General features: G+C 43.7%; 1 protein-coding gene across 1 annotated transcript in view; it reads left to right on the forward strand.

Moving 5' to 3' along the window:
- Positions 1-3,199: 3,199 nt before the first annotated feature.
- LOC311105556 (paired box protein Pax-3-A-like) overlaps positions 3,200-20,797 on the forward strand; it is a gene marked incomplete at both ends in the record, with an annotated part of 30,616 nt that continues 13,018 nt past the window's right edge. Inside the window, 4 exons of the mRNA XM_084147732.1 lie at positions 3,200-3,284; positions 4,443-4,678; positions 4,906-5,035; positions 5,531-5,674. Coding sequence (XP_084003858.1) covers positions 3,200-3,284; positions 4,443-4,678; positions 4,906-5,035; positions 5,531-5,674 — 595 coding nt within the window. The remainder of the gene's footprint in view (positions 3,285-4,442; positions 4,679-4,905; positions 5,036-5,530; positions 5,675-20,797) is intronic.

Here is a 20,797-nt window from a genome sequence, read left to right on the forward strand (position 1 = left end):
TCACTAAACATTTATATCATGATAAACACGGTAAAACATTTAGAGACATAGTTAGGCATGTTTTTATATAACTTTGTTTAATAACCATCTCGTCAGTCTTCTAGTTAGTCTATATCCATATGTTAATTCGACTTTTTTTTTGTTTTTTGTGAATTGTTAATCTATAGCTTTAATTTAAAAAATATTGGACAAATAAGTGTTATAGATTTGACTCCGACTCTGTATACCTGATGCAACTAATTTACTTCTCATCAAGTGAAATTTCTAACTTTGAATTTCATCCCCGGTAATGGATTAGACACGGAGATTCTGTGTTGCTTTCAAGAAGGCCGAGATATGCATCATCGCTCTCTGTTTTCCTTCATTCCCTCAGTTTTTTTTAGGGTACACTATCCAGTTTCAATAAGTTCAATGACCCCCAAAATCGCCACGTTAGCAAATGTAAGACAAATGTTTTGCCAGAATGTCCAAGAGGGATGACACTGTTAGGTGTAAAGTAAAAAATCCTATCATTTCACTAAAAGGTGACTTTTGATGTTCTTAAACTAAAATATTTATATTTAGGAAAATTGTCCTAATAAAATAACTTTCCACAAATAATCTTTGTGCAGCCCATCAAAGCCTTCCATACACGACATAATCATCAATGTGATCATTGTATTCTTTACAATATGTTCTCACCAGCAACTTCATATTGGCATGTGCCAATATACATTTTCTTCCCATCGAATTGATCTGTAAAAATGGTTTTAAATAGGCTGTTTAGAGAAGTATAAAAGCAATACATCAATGACTATTATAATATTTTTGGTCATCAATATTTGACAATTTTCCTTGTTCAAATAGGCTATTTAAATGTGAAGTAAATTGACAAAACTAATATTAATTTTATTGAATTGGTTTCCTCCTCCTAAGGGTTCAGTGAAGGACAATAATCTGCTCTTTAGCACGTGAAAGGACCCGCGTTTCCCCCGCGTATTTTCTCCCCCCGCGTAGCTATTGTCTACGCGGGTTCTAACAGAAAGAAAACATTTTAAGTGTTTCAAAGGTACAAAAGAGGCTAATGTTAATTGAAGCCATCTAAAGCCAGTGGGATACATATTTTCTACGTAAATAAGAGAAGTATGATAGTGCTTACGTTCGATCTCCCCGCTGTGCCCACTTTTCTTCTAGGTGATCTTACGGGGTTGGAGAGGTGGAGGTAAAGACATAAAAGACCTGGAACATCAGGTGCGTGTGGAAGATTTCCAACCAGTGGCTGCTAATCCGGTTAGAGCGCACCTCGGCACCTGGATGGGTAACGACCTCTGTGATTCTGCACCCCACGCGCAAGCACCACCTTATGGAGATAATAAAATATAAAACGGGTGGTATTTGGGATGACACACAATGAAATGAAAACGCTTACAAAACAATAAATTATAGGCCTACATTATTCACCAAATCGATGAAGAGGGTATTTATGTTACTTATTGCATTTGAAAATATCAGCCCAAAATAAAACAAGGCCATGGGATTAATGTATGACAAAAAAATGACACGTTTACTCCAACATCATCCAAATACCATTACCATCCAAAAGTGATCGGATCATAAAAACAGAAACATTGTAATACGTGTGTGTTACTCTATATACTATTGGGACTAAATCAATTAAACTTAAAAGCAAACATGCAACTAACCAAGTAGAGTTGAGCTCCTTTAGATGGACAGTGGAGGGAAGAGGGGTTTTGTCTGAATTCAAAGGTTGGGAATGAACCTGTGCTCCTTTGATTGATAGGGTGGCTCTAAAGAGCATGGCTGCTTTGACTTCTTCTACAATGCCCTGCACTGCAGCCAAACTTTGAGAGAGAGAGAGAGAGAGTAGAGAGAGAGAGAGAGAGAGAGAGAGAGAGAGAGAGAGAGAGAGAGAGAGAGAGAGAGAGAGAGAGAGAGAGAGAGAGAGAGAGAGAGAGAGAGAGAGAGAGAGAGAGAGAGAGAGAGAGAGAGAGAGAGAGAGAGAGAGATAGCAATGCCCCTTCCTTGTGCGATTGCCTATAGGGAAACTTCGTGTCTTTTCAGCTAGCAAGGCAACTATAAATAAATGCCCGACAACACAATAGTAACGTCTCTGTCAGCAGAGCAGAAGTTCTTTACCGCTGTCCTGGCGTCGTACCCTGCTGGGGCGCGAGTCCCCGTCAGACGGCTCTCCTCTAGGTAGTGCGCAATCTAAAAGCGACAATAAATTCCTCGAGGTGCACTAACTTTTGCTGCATTTGTCTTATCTTCAGGCCATGGAGTGAGAACAAATGGGTGCATGCGCTCTAGGAAAAAAATACCTTAAATTAAACACTATTGTATGTTGAGTGACTAATCAATATGGCAACATCTAAAACTACACGTATCTACATTTACGTCATTTAGCAGACGCTCTTATCGAGAGCGACTTACAGTTAGTGAGCGCATACATTTTTTTTTTTCATACTGGTCCCCCGTGGGAAACGAACCCACAACCATGGCGTTGCAAACGCCATGCTCTACCAACTGAGCTACACGGGATTAACTGTATAGTTAATCAACATCTGCGTGTGAATTTATGATCTGAGGTGCTGTCACATCTGTCAATGAGATGATGGAAGACCGTTCCTCAGTCCTGTCCCAAACAACGTCTCTGACAACAACTGAGGAAGAAAGTTTCCTGCACTGTTAGCCAATCATTACGCACGCCCAAGAGCCGGGTCTGCCTCCTCTAAACCAATCACAGCGCCTGGACCACTGATGGGAAAGAAGTGCAGCACAACTAATAAATGTTCCTCTGGGTTTTGACCATCTTCCCTCACTCTGAACGTGTGTCAACAACAATAGCGAGAACAACATCACTTGTATGAGTCTTGATGACACCGCAGATTCCATCACGTATCCAAGTGCCTCTCGACTGGTGAAACATCAACGCACAGGCGCACTCTTCAGAAGTCTACCTCCAGTTATTCCTGATTTGGTAACTTGGGCTCTTTTCTTCGAGAGTCGGGAGTGTTTTTTTTCTCCCGGGACGCTTGTTCCTATCTAGTCCAGTGGCTACCCTATCAAGGCTAACCTTCCACGAACTGGAATACAGGACATTTTTACTCATAATTTCCCCCACTGGTCAAGCTCCATCGTCGGCAGCTCCGCGTTCTCCTCTCTGGCGGGAGGTTAGCAGAAGGCGTAGGGTTGTGGAGGTATGACTGCGTTGGCTGGGGCAATACCAAGGATGATGCGCCCCATGCTGGCTCAGAACTACCCCCACAGTGGCTTCCCATTGGAAGGTAAAATCAAAAGTCGAAACAACTTTTTGAGCACTGCTTGTGGGAAGATTTGGGCTTCGATGCTTAATAATTAAAGAGCGATTATTAATATAGGATACTCTGTGAATTCAATCCTGTAGCCTACCCCATAAGCCCCCCTCCTAAACAGTGGTGGAAAAAATACCCAATTGTCATACTTGAGTAAAAGTAAAGATACCTTAATAGAAAATTACTCAAGTAAAAGTGAAAGTCACCCAGTAAAATACTACTTGAGTAAAAGTCTAAAAGTATTTGGTTTGAAATATACTTAAGTATAAAAAGTAAATGTAATTGCTCAAATATACTTAACTATCAAAAGTAAATGTAATTGCTAAAATATACTTAAGTATCAAAAGTAAAAGTACGAATAATTTAAAATTCCTTATACTAAGCAAACCAAGGGATGTTCTCTTAATAAGTGTGTGAAATGAACCATTTTCTGTCCTGCTAAGCATTCAACATGTAACGAGTACTTTTGGGTGTCAGGGAAAATGTATAGAGTAAAAAGTACATTATTTTCTTTAGGAATGTAGTGAAGTAAAAGTAAAAGTTGTCAAAAATATAAATAGTCAAGTAAAGTACAGATACCCAAAAAAACTACGTAAGTAGTACTTTAAAGTATTTTTACTTAAGTACTTTACACCACTGCTCCTAAACATAAACTTGGTCGTATCCAATTGTAAAAAAATGGATTGAACTGTTAACCTCGTCGTTTTCATCTAGTTTATTTTGTAGTGGTTATTGACATACCTTTTTGTATTTATCTATTTGTTTGTCTAATTTTGAGAATGAAACTATTAATTTAATAATTTCCTAATCTCTGAAAACAAAGTTTTTGTTTATTTACAGAATATGTACAGGGTCATATAAGTAGGCTATACAACTTTCTATATGAAATCAGAACATATCATTACTTAAGGGAACTTTTAAGGCCTTTTATTGTTACCAAACCTTTCAGTTTAAAATACTTATTTTTGTATTAGGCTATTGTAATATTTTTATTTATTTAACAACATTTGTAGTAGCCTTGTGGTGTTATTAGTAGCATATGACGGAATCAATGTTAGTTGTTGTGTTGTAGGCCTATAGTTTATAATCATGAAGCCATCTGGTGACCATTTTGTGTTTTCTTTTACGCAGTCTCTACTCCGTTAGGCCAAGGCAGAATGAACCAGCTCGGGGGAGTTTTCATAAATGGCAGACCTTTGCCCAACCATATCCGTCATAAGATCGTCGAAATGGCCCACCATGGAATCAGGCCGTGCGTAATCTCCCGTCAGCTCCGCGTCTCTCACGGTTGCGTTTCCAAAATCCTCTGCCGGTACCAGGAGACCGGCTCCATCCGACCCGGGGCCATCGGGGGAAGCAAACCCAAGGTAACGGAGAGGGAGCACGAGCAGGTGAAAGTGTTGGGTTTTGTATTGTCATGCATTTTATTCTCCTATTAAAACTGTTTGTCTCGAGGTATGACATGTTGGGTTAAAATGTAACAAGCGACAGGTTGGGAAAGCATGTAAGAGGCCTATATTGTGTTGCTGAGTACAAGTAGACATGTGCTCTTTATTATGCCTTAATACATTTATATTATTTGTCGTTTCCTTAGCAGGGGACGACGCCTGATGTTGAGAAGAGAATAGAGGAGTACAAGCGGGACAACCCGGGTATGTTTAGCTGGGAGATTCGGGATAAATTACTGATGGATGGGATATGTGACCGGAACACCGTTCCATCAGGTAAAAAGAAACATCTGCATTCTGTCATAATTGCTGCCCATTTAAATGGGTGCAATCTTCACCTGCAGCCGTAGATTGTTCATCATCATCATCACCATCATCATCGTCTTATTTATCATAATGGGCCTAATGTATTTTCCGTCTCAATAACCACATTTTACCACAATAAAAAACAGTTTACTCTCTGAAAACAAAAACGTAAACAACTGCTGAAAATTATGAGTGGGGAAATAATAAATACTATAATATAATTGCCATGTTAAGTTTAAGTTAAGATAAAATCATAAAAATTATTGCAATGCGATTATGGACGCTAAAGTCAATCGATTTTTAAAAATGATTCATCTGTTGATATCAAGTTATATTTATTTGATGCTTCATCACCGTAGATTAGAAGAAAAAATCAAATCAATAAGTGCAGATTGTTGAACTTTTATTTAGACTTTCCCAGCTTATTATTTATTAATCAGTGCTCTGTAATTTCTTGTAACACAGTGAGCTCTATCAGTCGCATCATGAGGAGTAAATTCGGAGGGAAGGGAGATGACGATGATGATGAAGATGAAATCGAGAAAAAGGAATTAGAAGAACACGAACGGCGGGCCAAACACAGCATCGAGGGCATCTTAGGAGACCGATGTGAGTGCAATCATAAATAAATTAATAATTAATGTTCTCTCCTCTATAGGCAACTTGTGTGAGGCAGTTACTTGTTGCTTAAGGGGGAAGGCCCTTCATATACAGGCCTACATTTTTCCACTGTGCACTTTAATGTTCTTTGAAACGGTGAGGAAACCTCTCGTTTATTCAAAACTCAACAAAGATGGACAGATAAAGGTTTTCATCTTGTTTTATGTAAGCTTATTGACTTTCAGAAATCATTCTTGATAGGCTAGGCCTACATTTTCACCATTGGTGTCACCTGTCCTTACGGGTTGCCATTCATTTTTAGACTTTGTGAGGTAGATAGGCTTAGTCTGTCTCTAACTCTAAAAAGTTTTAGTTGTTGTAAAGTTGTTGCTTTTCGATGCGATGAAAGCACAGGGAGTGTGTCTTCCTTTGTCGACCGTCATAAAGTGCACTGGATTGTTTTGAATTCTTTATCGACCATATCGCTCCTGCTAATGCTTGTCCCATGAGGCGTTAGGATAATTCAAACAGCAGGTGATAGATTTTGTGGGAAAGGGAGGATTGCCCCTTGTGAATGTGTTTGTGTGTGTGTGTGTGTGTGTGTGTGTGTGTGTGTGTGTGTGTGTGTGTGTGAGAGAGAGAGAGTTTGAGAGAGGGAGAGAGAGAGAGAGATCATTAAAAAATGAAAAGTTAACGAATGTGTAACCACACGTGCTTACACAAAGTGAGCAACACACATGAGATTTGTTACCGACAAAAGGTACAGGCCTCGAATCAGTCGAATGTTCTTCATGCAAAAGTATCCTATAGATTTATTCGAATAGCCGTGCATATTCTACTTCTGCTACATATATTTCCATTGCATTTATTTAATGGTTTATGTTAGGCCACTTTGCTTATATATAGGCAGACTTTACCTTGTAGGCCTATTTTAAAACGTCTTTATCATTCTAATAACATTGTTATTAGGCCTATACATGCATTTTAATCGAGATGCACATAGCCCCGTTTGTTTGAGGAAATACCCCCTATCAAAAGTATATAAAAAATAACCAAAAACTTTTTCAACCCCTAATTGTCATGGTGTATTTCAAACAAAGAAATCTCATAACATCCCTTTTACGGTTTCCTACGATTTATGATGAACGAATTCGCAGACCTATTCCATCTCAATGCAGCTGCTCTCTCCGCTCTACTGTAAAATGCAGGCACAGTAAAACAAATCAGAGAAAAAGACGGGGAGTTGGAGGGGACAAAACATGCCAAATGAGTTGATCAAACATTTGTATAACAGTTCCATCCCTCACAAAGCCAGGCTTCGAGCACACAATCGGACACTTGAGGATGAACTTGGGAGACAAAGGCGGGAGAGTCCATTGAGACTGACGCTTCGGTTATGCGCGGACAAAGCCTGGCATCGCCGCAGCTTGGTCGCCATAAAAGAAGGCAACCTGTTTATAATTCAGTCAGAAAAGGAGAGGGAGCTTCCCAACAAAAGGCCGAGAAAAGACATTATGAACCCGCAATGAAGGATGAATTATTCAGGTCCGCCAATAGCCGCTGCTCGAGCTAGGTCTAGAGACTGTTCACCATGGAGAAATGGCCGTTTTCACCTACAAAATGTTTCTTTTGGAGTCTTTTTAGGTCGTCTAAAGAAGCCGACTGCCATTCAAAACCTATCAAGCCCCCTTTCACTCTCTCTCTCACACACACAGACACACACACACACACACACACACACACACACACACACACGCACACACACACACGCACACACACAGCTATAGTGTATAGGCCTAACTGATATTTAAAAACATAACTTTCAAATCAGCTTAACACGCTGATTTAATGGCGAGATGAATTAAACTTCTTGATAATGTGTTACTTTTAATTTTGGACATGCAGAGCATTGCCGACATAATGGTTTACGAAAATACTAACTTTTTGTGTATTATGTGCATTAAGGTTATACATTCTGTGCACACTCACATATTTTACACAGTGTTTAAAAGTTATAGTTTTTTTTTGTGCTTCTGGTTCCTGCTTTCAACACCTTTATATAAGCCTACGTATGTTGTTGTTAATGTCACCGAGGATTTATTTAGGCAAGTTACAAATTCCAATACCACAAGATAATAAATTATATTTTCTGTGTATAGCTCATAAAATGACAAATATTTTCCAAAAGATATGCATGTGCTACTTGATGGTTATTAATAATTTAACTCATAGGCCCAATAATTGTAGTCATTTGATTATTTTTATAAGTACAAATTGTTGCACAATATATTTTTCTTACCAATATATGCCTAATGATATACAAGTGGCTAGTAACATGCCTCTCTGCATGGTCTATTATTAAGTCTTTGATGCCCTATTCCTGCCCTCTTAAACATTAATAATGTCTTCTAAATGATTTGATATTGTGCTATGTCACATTTAATGATCGAGAGAGTGTATTAAAGACTCCTTTGGTGAATGGGGACCAATGTTCTCCCCGGAGAGGCGCGCTTGGCCTCGAGCGGCGGTCACAATGGAACATGCGCACTGCTGCAATCCTCACCCATCATGCTCTCACCCCCTTGCGCTCCCAAAATCTCTTCAAGCGGATTAAATCGAGCCCTTTATTTCATCTTACTTTCATCCGGAGAGTGAACCCGCCCCTCTCCCTCACTTTCCTTCTCTTTCTCTCTATGCCTGCGGCGCACATTCGTTTAATATCTATGGTTCATCTTCAGGAGTGCAACCGCTAACAAAAGAAAGTCAGTTCGTTGTAGAAAAGTCCCTAAAATTAAGTTCTCCGCTAAGCCATTGACCCCTCTGATATTTGTCTTTATCTATTGGGTTGCCAATAAATGTCACATTGTTTTATTAATTCCAGAATGTAGGCTATAAGTTAATATTAACAAGCCTAATAGAGTAGCAGTTTCCGTTGTAAACGTTGTCAAGGGTCCACGTTCTCATTCGGGCTCGCTTTACCTCAGTCAGTTTGCTATCCTATTTCCATTCATACCGGTCAAATGTTCATTGTAAACTAAGGGCTAACGAAAAATGTAAATGACCTTTACCACGACAATGCTTTGACTTGAAACGGGAACACGTAACGTTTGCACTAATATCAGTTGACTATTCTAATGCATAGTTTAGGCTATTATGCGTAGGTAATAAGGGTTGTAATGAGCGCACATTCCAAATTGGATGGTGTTTGGACCTGAGGACTAGGCTTTTATGGCACTCTAGAGATCGTCTTTTATGGGTATAGGGATGCCAGCAACGTAATTTCTCGACCTTTTTTTTTTAACGACTTTTAGTTTTATCGAGACCTGTGGTGTTCACTATTTTCGTGCGTTTTTTTCTGTCTGGTCTCATTTGGAATGTTGTTTTTACAGCCGCAATTACAATCTGAAAAATAATTTTTTTCAGCCAAGCGGGTCAAACATTGATGAAGTAGATGTTTGTTGAGACCATTGTTGTGCGAGGGAGGAGCACTAGTTGAGCCCCTGGTCGTTCAGAATTCATTGTCATTTCCCTTAAGTGTCTACATCAAAGGCAGCTCGTTTGGATTTTTTTGTCTGGGGGAAAAAAACCGGAAATGTGTTTCGAAAATCTCAAGCTCCCTAAATTGCAGCCTCGTGCACCACAGTGCCTAAAACGATGCGCAAGCATACCCTCACGCCCAAATGTGTTTGGAATAAAGGCTGGTGCAGTTTGACTTGAAAGTAGACAGTAGGGCAGGCTATCTTTCTCAATTCATGTATTAGAGAAAATACATTCCACTTAGAATTACAATAGTTGAACACATTCTGCCATTCTTCAGAAAATACTTTTCTTGATGTCCAGTCAGTGCTCCAGTCTCACTAAATGCCTCATGTACATATTTTCTATTTTGGCACAGTTCCTGCCTAACCATTAGTTGATGTTGGATATAATAGTTTCTCTGCCTTCCAGAATCTAAAAGGCTAACATTGAATTAATTAACCCTAGAAATAGAGCTAATGATTGATAATGTACACAGTGGCCCTCCCCTCTCTCCTCTTCTCTCATATTTCCAGTGTATCTTCTTAACCTTACATTGCTAATTAAAATTACCCTGAGTAACACTGATGATACATACAGAGGAGACTTGATGGCCCAGCACATTTCCATTTATACCCAGACACACACAAAATTCCCCATCTGAAAGACAAACAGTCAAAGGGGGATAACTTTATTTTGTGAAAGGGAATCCTGGAAAGGGCTAATTGAATAAGTCTGAGATCTTTGAAAACCTGCCATGGTGAGCGCAGTCGTCATGTCATAATTAGGTTTATTGAGGCGCATTCCGCCAATCTGCTGCCATTCTCCCAGCCTCATTGTGCCCAGAGCCAGGCCAATAGCTGCAGGACAAAAGGGAACCAAGAGCTGACAATACATGAAAGGGCCAAAAGATTTAGCTACTTTTGTTACAGAAACTGAGCAGGACTTTGTTTGTGTAAATAAAGTTGAGGAACTTGGGGTCCCCCGCTACTCAGACGAAGGATGGAGCTTCTATACAATTTAATATGTGGGCACACACTGGATTAGTGCCTGGAGGAGAGAGGGAGGGAGGGAAGAGAGAAGGGAGGGGGGGGTAAAAGAGAATGGTTTGAGAGAGTATTAGGGGCTATGTTTGTGTATTTAGTGTGTGAGTGTTTGCAGAGTTATGTTCTGCATGGCTTCTGATGTTGGATTTGTGATGTTCATCATTGTTATACAGTGGCACTGGAAGAAGAGTGAAGAGTGGTGAGATGAGGGTTTGCTATTGTGGGCATCTGGTTTGTGAAGCTTAAGAGGCATTGCAGTTGGAAACACATTACACACTATACTGTAGCATAGATCCATGGTCAAGTTCCCATATCACGTTCCCATATTCATCATAAGGTTCCAGTTCTTATGTTTTAAGGTGTTAAAGATGCTCCCTGCTGAGAATCAGTTATCTTCAATGATTCAGTTACACTCCAAAGGCACATTCCAAATAATGGCTGATGCATGCGTGTCACTGAAGCTTTCACACAAGTCATGCATTGATATTTTTTAGTGAAAGTTTGAGTTATATGTGCATTTCAAGTTAGGGAACAGAAGAATTAGACTATAGGGAAACTCAGTAAGATGACATGATTGATTCCACTCATGGCACATTGCATGTATACTCTTAAATAGACTTCAGACTTTATTTATTCTCTGTAATTTTCACCTTGTAAGCATGACCTCACAATTAAAATATCCAGCAGTAGATGATTCATACATTCATAAAGGTAGTTCATTAAAGAGAGTTATAGAAAACGTGACAACCTTGACATCTTCGGTTCTTACATCTTGTGTTCTATACGAGAAGCTGTAAATAATAGTAACTTCTGGCACATTAATGGTTGTTGCTATGCTCTCTAGCAGCGATCAAAGTAGGGTGAAGAAGCTCTATGGAAAATGTACAATATGTGAGTATGTCTGGAACATGAAAATTATTAGAGTGTTGAGTGCTTGTGATTCTTGTTTTAAGGCTTAGAGCGTCAGAGAAACATAGAGTTAGACTGGTTCTATATAGAGTTAGACTGAGGTTATATAGAGTTAGACTGAGGTTATATAGAGTTATACTGAGGTTATATAGAGTTAGACTGAGGTTATATAGAGTTAAACTGAGGTAATATAGAGTTAGACTGAGGTTATATAGAGTTATACTGAGGTTATATAGAGTTAGACTGAGGTTATATAGAGTTAGACCAAGGTTATATAGAGTTAGACTGAGGTTATATAGAGTTAGACTGAGTCTATATAGAGTTAGACTGAGGTTATATAGAGTTAGACTGAGGTTATATAGAGTTAGACAATTTGTAAGTCGCTCTGGATAAGAGCGTCTGCTAAATGACGTAAATGTAATGTAAATGTTCGACTGAGGTGATATAGAGTTAGACTAAGGTTATATAGAGTTAGACTGAGGTTATATAGAGTTAGACTAAGACTATATACAGTTAGACTGAGGCTATATAGAGTTAGACTGAGGTTATATATAGTTAGACTGAGGTTATATAGAGTTAGACAATTTGTAAGTCGCTCTGGATAAGAGCGTCTGCTAAATGACGTAAATGTAATGTAAATGTTAGACTGAGGTGATATAGAGTTAGACTGAGGTTATATAGAGTTAGACTGAGGTTATATAGAGTTAGACTGAGGTTATATAGAGTTAGACTGAGGTTATATAGTGCAAAATAGCGACTGCCCTAAATAACATGACCATCTGATGACGGGAAATATCAGTCTGTCTGAGGAATGTGTCATTCAGTGTGTCCCTGGGCACGAGGGCACAGGGGGCAAGGGGGAGCACCAAATCACTCTCACTAACCCTCGCCTCGGGCTCTCTCTGTCCCTCTCCTCCTCTACTCTCCTCTACTCTCCTCTATTCTCCTCTCCTCTCCCCTACTCCTCCTCCCCTACTCCTCCGCCTCGCATGAGTTTTTTTAATAATGGCGTGCATGATGACAATCCAAGCATAAAAACATAGTTATCTCCAAATGAATGGGGGCTCTATGCTTCATTAAAGCCCCTTTCTCCTTTCACACCCCTATTGTGACCCTCTGATATCAATTCAAAGGGCAATTAATGAATGCAGGCCAACTTTGAAGTGGGGGGATGGAGAAGGGGGAGGGGCTCGGGGTTTCCCCCTTCACCCGTGATGGACTTGCCACATTCAGCCAAGCTTGCCAAAAGACGGTTTGACGTGAGTGAAAGAGTGAAAAGGCCTGTGAAGGTCAAGGAGAATGGCTGCCATAGAATAAGGCCTCTCTTTATCTGATAGAAGTATTCCACCAAACACAACGGCTAGAGAAAAAGAGAGAGAGAGAGAGAGGGAGAGAGAAGGAATGGGGCGAGAGGTTGTATTTACAAGTGTGTGTGAGTGTGTGTGCATGTGCAGAGGAGGGATTGGAGTGTCAAAGCTGTGGAACGCAGGGCAAAGGCAACTGAATGCAGTGGTTGAACAAGGAAAGGCAGACAAAGAGGTGTCAATCACTTGACTGAGGTAGGGGTATAAGGCTCTGGACAGGGCAAGGGTAGGGGCATAAGGCTCTGGACAGGGCAGGGGTAGGGGCATAAGGCTCTGGACAGGGCAGGGGTAGGGGCATAAGGCTCTGGACAGGGCAGGGGCAGGGTCATAAGGCTCTGGACAGGGCAGGGGCAGGGGTATAAGGCTCTGGACAGGGCAGGGGCAGGGGTATAAGCTCTGGACAGGGCAGGGGCAGCGGTATAAGGCTCAGGACAGGGCAGGGGCAGGGTCATAAGGCTCTGGACAGGGCAGGGGCAGGGTCATAAGGCTCTGGACAGGGTAGGGGCAGAGGTATAAGGCTCTGGACAGGGCAGGGGCAGGGTCATAAGGCTCTGGACAGGGCAGGGGCAGGGTCATAAGGCTCTGGACAGGGCAGGGGCAGGGGTATAAGGCTCTGGACAGGGCAGGGGCAGGGGTATAAGGCTCTGGACAGGGCAGGGGCAGGGGTATAAGGCTCTGGACAGGGCAGGGGCAGGGGTATAAGCTCTGGACAGGGCAGGGGCAGAGGTATAAGGCTCAGGACAGGGCAGGGGCAGGGTCATAAGGCTCTGGACAGGGCAGGGGCAGGGTCATAAGGCTCTGGACAGGGTAGGGGCAGAGGTATAAGGCTCTGGACAGGGCAGGGGCAGGGTCATAAGGCTCTGGACAGGGCAGGGGCAGGGTCATAAGGCTCTGGACAGGGCAGGGGCAGGGGTATAAGGCTCTGGACAGGGCAGGGGCAGGGGTATAAGCTCTGGACAGGGCAGGGGTAGGGGCATAAGGCTCTGGACAGGGCAGGGGCAGGGTCATAAGGCTCAGGACAGGGCAGGGGCAGAGGTATAAGGCTCTGGACAGGGCAGGGGCAGAGGCATAAGGCTCTGGACAGGGCAGGGGCAGAGGTATAAGGCTCTGGACAGGGCAGGGGCAGGGGTATAAGGCTCTGGACAGGGCAGGGGCAGGGTCATAAGGCTCTGGACAGGGCAGGGGCAGAGGTATAAGGCTCTGGACAGGGCAGGGGCAGGGTCATAAGGCTCTGGACAGGGCAGGGGCAGGGTCATAAGGCTCTGGACAGGGCAGGGGCAGGGGTATAAGGCTCTGGACAGGGCAGGGGCAGGGGTATAAGCTCTGGACAGGGCAGGGGCAGAGGTATAAGGCTCAGGACAGGGCAGGGGCAGGGTCATAAGGCTCTGGACAGGGCAGGGGCAGGGTCATAAGGCTCTGGACAGGGCAGGGGCAGAGGTATAAGGCTCTGGACAGGGCAGGGGCAGGGTCATAAGGCTCTGGACAGGGCAGGGGCAGGGGTATAAGGCTCTGGACAGGGCAGGGGCAGGGGTATAAGCTCTGGACAGGGCAGGGGCAGAGGTATAAGGCTCTGGACAGGGCAGGGGCAGGGGCATAAGGCTCAGGACAGGGCAGGGGCAGGGGCATAAGGCTCTGGACAGGGCAGGGGCAGGGGCATAAGGCTCAGGACAGGGCAGGGGCAGGGGCATAAGGCTCTGGACAGGGCAGGGGCAGGGGCATAAGGCTCTGGACAGGGCAGGGACAGAGGTATAAGGCTCTGGACAGGGCAGGGGTAGGGGTATAAGGCTCTGGACAGGGCAGGGGCAGGGGTATAAGGCTCTGGACAGGGCAGGGACAGAGGTATAAGGCTCTGGACAGGGCAGGGGCAGAGGTATAAGGCTCTGGACAGGGCAGGGGCAGGGTCATAAGGCTCTGGACAGGGCAGGGGCAGGGTCATAAGGCTCTGGACAGGGCAGGGGCAGGGGTATAAGGCTCTGGACAGGGCAGGGGCAGGGGTATAAGCTCTGGACAGGGCAGGGGCAGAGGTATAAGGCTCAGGACAGGGCAGGGGCAGGGTCATAAGGCTCTGGACAGGGCAGGGGCAGGGTCATAAGGCTCTGGACAGGGCAGGGGCAGAGGTATAAGGCTCTGGACAGGGCAGGGGCAGGGTCATAAGGCTCTGGACAGGGCAGGGGCAGGGGTATAAGGCTCTGGACAGGGCAGGGGCAGGGGTATAAGCTCTGGACAGGGCAGGGGCAGAGGTATAAGGCTCTGGACAGGGCAGGGGCAGGGGCATAAGGCTCAGGACAGGGCAGGGGCAGGGGCATAAGGCTCTGGACAGGGCAGGGGCAGGGGCATAAGGCTCAGGACAGGGCAGGGGCAGGGGCATAAGGCTCTGGACAGGGCAGGGGCAGGGGCATAAGGCTCTGGACAGGGCAGGGACAGAGGTATAAGGCTCTGGACAGGGCAGGGGTAGGGGCATAAGGCTCTGGACAGGGCAGGGCAAACTGGGAGGGAGGGAGTTCACCTTGCTCTCTATAGTAGAACCTAGAAACGGCAATATAATGTTTTTTTTATTGTAAGGAACTATAACTTGTTGTTACTATACTATTACCATGTTATTAACATTTAATTACATGGCGTAATGTAAAGCGCTACCAACAGTTAAAGATGACAAGAGCTGCGCTCTTGTAAAAAATAAAGTCGCATTGAGTTAACTCCCCAGTGGTCAGTCAGTGCCTAGCTCTCTTCCTGTCAGACTAGGGTAAGTGGGGTCAGAGGTCAACGACGTAGGGTCATTCTCCATCATCCCTACGGGAAACAGGGTTACAATCATATTTGGGTCAACATGACAGGTAACAGCTTCCTGTTGTCCCGCCACAGCACATACTCTCATAACTCTCATTGCTGTCTAGAGGTTTTCTCTCTGGAGGTTTTCTCTCTGGAGGTTTTCTCTCTAGAGGTTTTCTCTCTGTAGGTTTTCTCTCTGGAGGTTTTCTCTCTGGAGGTTTTCTCTTTAGAGGTTTTCTCTCTATAGAGGTTTTCTCTCTCAAGGTTTTCTCTCTAGGTTTTCTCTCTAGGTTTTCTCTCTAGATTTTCTCTATAGGTTTTCATCGTTTGAGGAGAGCTTGGTCACTCTTTATTTTCTTGAAGCTTGATGAGGTTATGAGTTATGAGTTATTCTTTCTCTCTCACCACATCATCTCTTTCGCACACACACACACACACGCACGCACGCACGCACGCACGCACGCTCACATGCACGCACGCGCGCACACACGCACGCACGCACGCACACACACACACACACACACACACACACACACACACACACACACACACACACACACACACACACACACACACACACACACCCTCGTTGACAGTGCAGACAAACACACAGCGCTCTTCACACACTCTCAATTACAGGGCAGCTGTAGAGGTCAGGGCTCCTCCTTAGCAAGTCAAGTGAGCACCCCCAAATCTCCTTTAACAACATGCTAGAGGCGCAGATGGGCCCATAAGCTGTCAGTTAACCATTATCCTTCAGTCCTTCAGGCATCTGCCCAGTCTTCTATGTACTGTTTAATGCAGTTGGGCAGTCACTTAGTCCCCCGGCCCCTGAAAGGGACCAGCGTCACTCCCCGCCCAAATAAATGCTTCATTTGTTTCTTCAGCCTTTGGTTTTGTTTCGGAGGTGGGCACATGTCACTGGCTCAGTTACCCTCTTCATTTACCAACCACCCCAGAAGAACTTCCATGGCTGTACCCGCCGTCCGTCCAGTAACTCCCATGAGAAGGTTGTAAACAGAAACACATATGGTCAGCCACCCTACCCATCCACCAACCCACCATGGCCAAAATTGAGCTCCATACACTCAGTGCATCCCGCCTCCATCTCTCTGTGGACATTTTAAAGCCTTTTTGTCCCCACTCGCAGTCCCCACAAAACCAAGCTGTACGATTTCCAGGAGCACAGTGTGTTTCAGTTAAATCCTCTATTCTTTACCCTCATTTTTTGCTCTTTTGGCTCTCTTCAGGTTGTTTTGGATCAGGCTGCTATGTGCTGTATGCCTCTCAGGGCTACAGTTTGGTTAAATTAAACAGTTTTCTTTTCTGTGCTGCTCCCCTTCTCTCTCTGCGGCTTAAAGCAGCAATGCTCCGGCTCCCCGGCGGTCCCAGCCCAAGCCAGGCTTCTTCTCTGGGTCTCTGACATTCAGATTGCTTTGACTCTTTTAAGGATTGCACTGTGTCTTTTGGGGTTTTACAAACTGGCAAGCCTACGGGTCCAATCCCACACATACTGTAAACCCACTCCCCTCACAGCTGAGGTGAACTGAAAATACATGGAAAAGTACGTTTGAGAGTTTAGCTGGAGTATGAATACAACATTTTAAGATACAGGTTATGTATATATAGATATGTGGGATTGGTGGATAATTTGATTGCAAAGGCTATTCAGCAGTGCCAAATAAAAGCGATGAGATCCATTGATAGGGAAGCGGTGGGCGGCTGCTTGGACTAACGGGATACTCAGAGACCACAGGTTACAAAAGAGCTGTAAAGGATCTGATTTTCACTGCTGTGTGCCGAGTTTACTAGCTAAAAAAAATAAGCACATTCATCCTGTTATACAATTATTCTTTTTATTTTACGTGGAACTATTCTTAACTCAGGAGTAATGACCAAAGTAGTATCAGGGAAAATGGTAAACTCAATGCTATGTGCTTAGGCTTTAAATATGTTAGTATGAATTTGTTTGTGTGACCAATGTGTGAAATAGTGAATATCTATGTCTAAATTAGAATGTACTGAAAAAGCAGCAAGTACATGAGTTTATGAGTGAGTGTATGAGTGTATGAGTGAGTAAGTTTATGAGTGAGTGAGTGTATGAGTGAGTGAGTGTATGAGTGAGTGAGTGTATGAGTGTATGAGTGTATGAGTGAGTAAGTTTATGAGTGAGTGAGTGTATGAGTGAGTGAGTGTATGAGTGTATGAGTGTATGAGTGAGTGAATGTATGAGTGAGTGAATGTATGAGTGAGTGAGTGTATGAGTGAGTGAGTGTATGAGTGAGTGAATGTATGAGTGAGTGAGTGTATGAGTGAGTGAGTGTATGAGTGAGTGAATGTATGAGTGAGTGAGTGTATGAGTGAGTGAATGTATCTTCACACCACTAGAGTTACCGTTGGGCTGACAAAGCTCATTAACCTAGAAGTAGAAGGATGGTCTATGTAATGCACTGTCAGTCCAATTTCACAGTCTACAGAAACCTAGGCGCTTGTGTGTGTGTGTGAGAGTGTGTTGCTCTGCGGCAGAGCACTGAGAGCAGTGGGCGTTAGCGGGTGGCAGGGGAGTGTGCTTACTGCCATATCACCAGGTACACCTTTGGCACCTCAACCCCCTACCACGCCACTTGGTGACATGACTCTCTCTCTCTCTCTCTCTCTCTCTCTCTCTCTCTCTCTCTCTCTCTCTCTCTCTCTCTCTCTCTCTCTCTCTCTCTCTCTCTCTCTCTCTCTCTCTCTCTCTCTCTCTCTCTCTCTCTCTCCTCTCTCTCTCTCTCTCTCTCTGTCTCTCTCTCTCTCTCTCTCTCTCTCTCTCTCTCTCTCTCTCTCTCTCTCTCTCTCCTCTCTCTCTCTCTCACTGACACACACAACAACAACAACAACAGAAATGCACAGTGATAGAAGCCTGATTGTGGTAGCCTACATTTGAATAGGAGAACAACAAAGGCCTCCTCCTTCCTCTACCCCTCAGGTGCTCCCATGGTCCCCTCCAGGCTGCAGAGGAAGGTTTTGGGGAGCCCCCCAGCTGTGCCCCCCCCCCCCCCCCCTTGCCCCTTTCTGTCCCTCTTTGTGCCCCCGCTCCCCCGTGGGCAGGTGACAGGCCCCTCTGTGCGGGTCGAGGCGGCCATGACGGATTCCACAGATGGAGCGTGCAAATCGCCAGCAAAGACCTCAGCCTTAGAGCAACAAAGAGAGAGAAAGAGAGAAATATGGGAAGAGAAAGAGAGAGACAGAGTAGGCAGAGAGAGAGAGATGGGGACGGGAGAGAGGGATTGGAAGAAGGAGACAAAGAGTCTGTGAGGAGAAAGAGATGGGGAGAGAAAGAGTGAGAGAGGGAGGGAGAGGGAGGGAGAGGGAGGAGGTCTAGGTGGTGTTTAGTTAAAGAGAGTTGCTCTGAAAGGAGTGTTCCGAGTTGGTCTGTGAGTTTAGGTTGCAGTATGAGGTGTTTTTGAATTTCTGGTATGTTTGATCTGGAAGTGCAGAGAGGATTCATCTTTTTATAGTTCAACTAGATAATGTCCCTAAATAGTTTTGTCACATGAGAGTATATCAAGACGGGACTGCAAACTACAAGAGGTGCCATACTGACACCTCCGTTTGAAAGACGTTCCCTAGGATCCCCAAAGCAGACTAGCCATAACTGATAGGTAATTCCAAAGTAATTAAGGATTTTCTACTCGGCATTCCCAGAATCTAAATCCCTGTGAAATTCTTTGGAACGCTGTTGCATGCTGGTAACTGTGAGGAAACTAAGCATTCCCTATGGGCCTCCAGGACTGAAGCTACAAAGGCTCTCTCTGTTTTTCACCAGCAATCCTGTTTCAAATAATGCCCCCCACTCCAACTCCTCCACACCCCAAATTCCTACCCCACCAGCCCACCACTACCACCACCTAAAAAACCTCCACCCACCCCTTGGTCCCTCCTCTCTATAATAAGTATTTGCATTTGTCGTTTGGTTAGTGATGTGGCTTGACGATGTTATGAAGTCAGGAATTCAAAGGTTTGTTCTACTGGAAGCTCACAGAGTGAAAATTCATTAGGCGGTTGGAGGTAGTAGAGATATCGTTTTCCCTCTTGATTCATTGTAATGGTCTTAACCGCGACCGGCAGCCATTTTATGTCTTGGTTCTGTTTAGTGTGGATGGGAGCAGCTGAAAGGCCTGTATGTGTGAATGTAAACAGAACTAGAAAGTGGTAGCATTCTGATAAAGTGCAAAATAGAATAATCTTCCCAAATACCCAAGGGCAACATCTCTCCCACCCCCTACCCTTTCTCTTTCTCTCTCCCCCTCTCTCACATTGTTTATTGTTTCTTTACCAATTTGCTCTTAATGCATCCTAGTGCCATTGGTGTTGAGAATGGAAAGTGCTGAGGGGGGAGTGGATCAGTTTCACATGAGGAACCCCAAGCTATTCAGGTTTTCTTGTATTTTATTGTTGCTTCTGAGGGGGAACTAATACAGTGTTGCACAAAAACTTCTCCTCCGCTCCAGGGAATTCATTAAGTGTAACACAAAGTCGGCGAGCCAGCCTCAATGAACTTCTATTCTGAAGTAGCTAAAGGCCTACTTGAACTGCCTGGTAGGAAACCAGACCATACGCTTAAGAACAGAGTACACAATTGTATTAAAACTGATCTTACTTTAACTTGAAAAGTAGACATACAAAAGCTGTCAAGTCTCATATCATCACACCAACTCAATCAAGCTGAAGCTTCCACTCAGTGTCTGACTGTGTGTGTGTGTGTGTGTGTGTGTACAAAGTTGAGCTGGGACGATAAACTGAAAATGATAGACACCGACCAAATCGATCACCTATCGCAGGCATTTTGCTGATATTGTTCATTACGATAAGTAGCCTATACTAGAGAAATGTGAAGTTTGAAATGAAATAAGTATGCTAATTTGGGTGATTGTTAATAGGACAATTGACGGTACAACCATCAAACTAGTAGTAGTTTTTACTGTGTTATCTGTTAAATACTGTTAAATCAGAAGTTTACATACACCTTAGCCAAATACATTTAAACTCAGTTTTTAACAATTCCTGACATTTAATCCTAGTAAAAATTCCCTGTCTTAGGTCAGTTAGGATCACCACTTAATTTTAAGAATGTGAAATGTCCGAATAATAGTAGAGAGAATGATTTATTTCAGCTTTTATTTCTTTAATCACATTCCCAGTGGGACAGAAGTTTACATACACTCAATTAGTATTTGGTAGCATTGCCTTTAAATTGTTTAACTTGGGTCAAACATTTTGGGTAGCCTTCCACAAGCTTCCCACAATAAGTTGGGTGAATTTTGGCCCATTCTTCCTGACAGAGCTGGTGTAACTGAATCAGGTTTGTAGGCCTCCTTGCTTGCACACGCTTTTTCAGTTCTGCCCACACATTTTCTATAGGATTGAGGTCAGGGCTTTGTGATGGCCACTCCAATACCTTGACTTTGTTGTCCTTAAGCCATTTTGCCACAACTTTGGAAATATGCTTGGGGTCATTGTCCATTTGGAAGACCCATTTGCGACCA

Source organism: Coregonus lavaretus (assembly GCF_964263955.1).
Source record: "Coregonus lavaretus genome assembly, chromosome: 30".
In the NCBI taxonomy this organism is placed as follows: Eukaryota; Metazoa; Chordata; class Actinopteri; order Salmoniformes; family Salmonidae; genus Coregonus; species Coregonus lavaretus.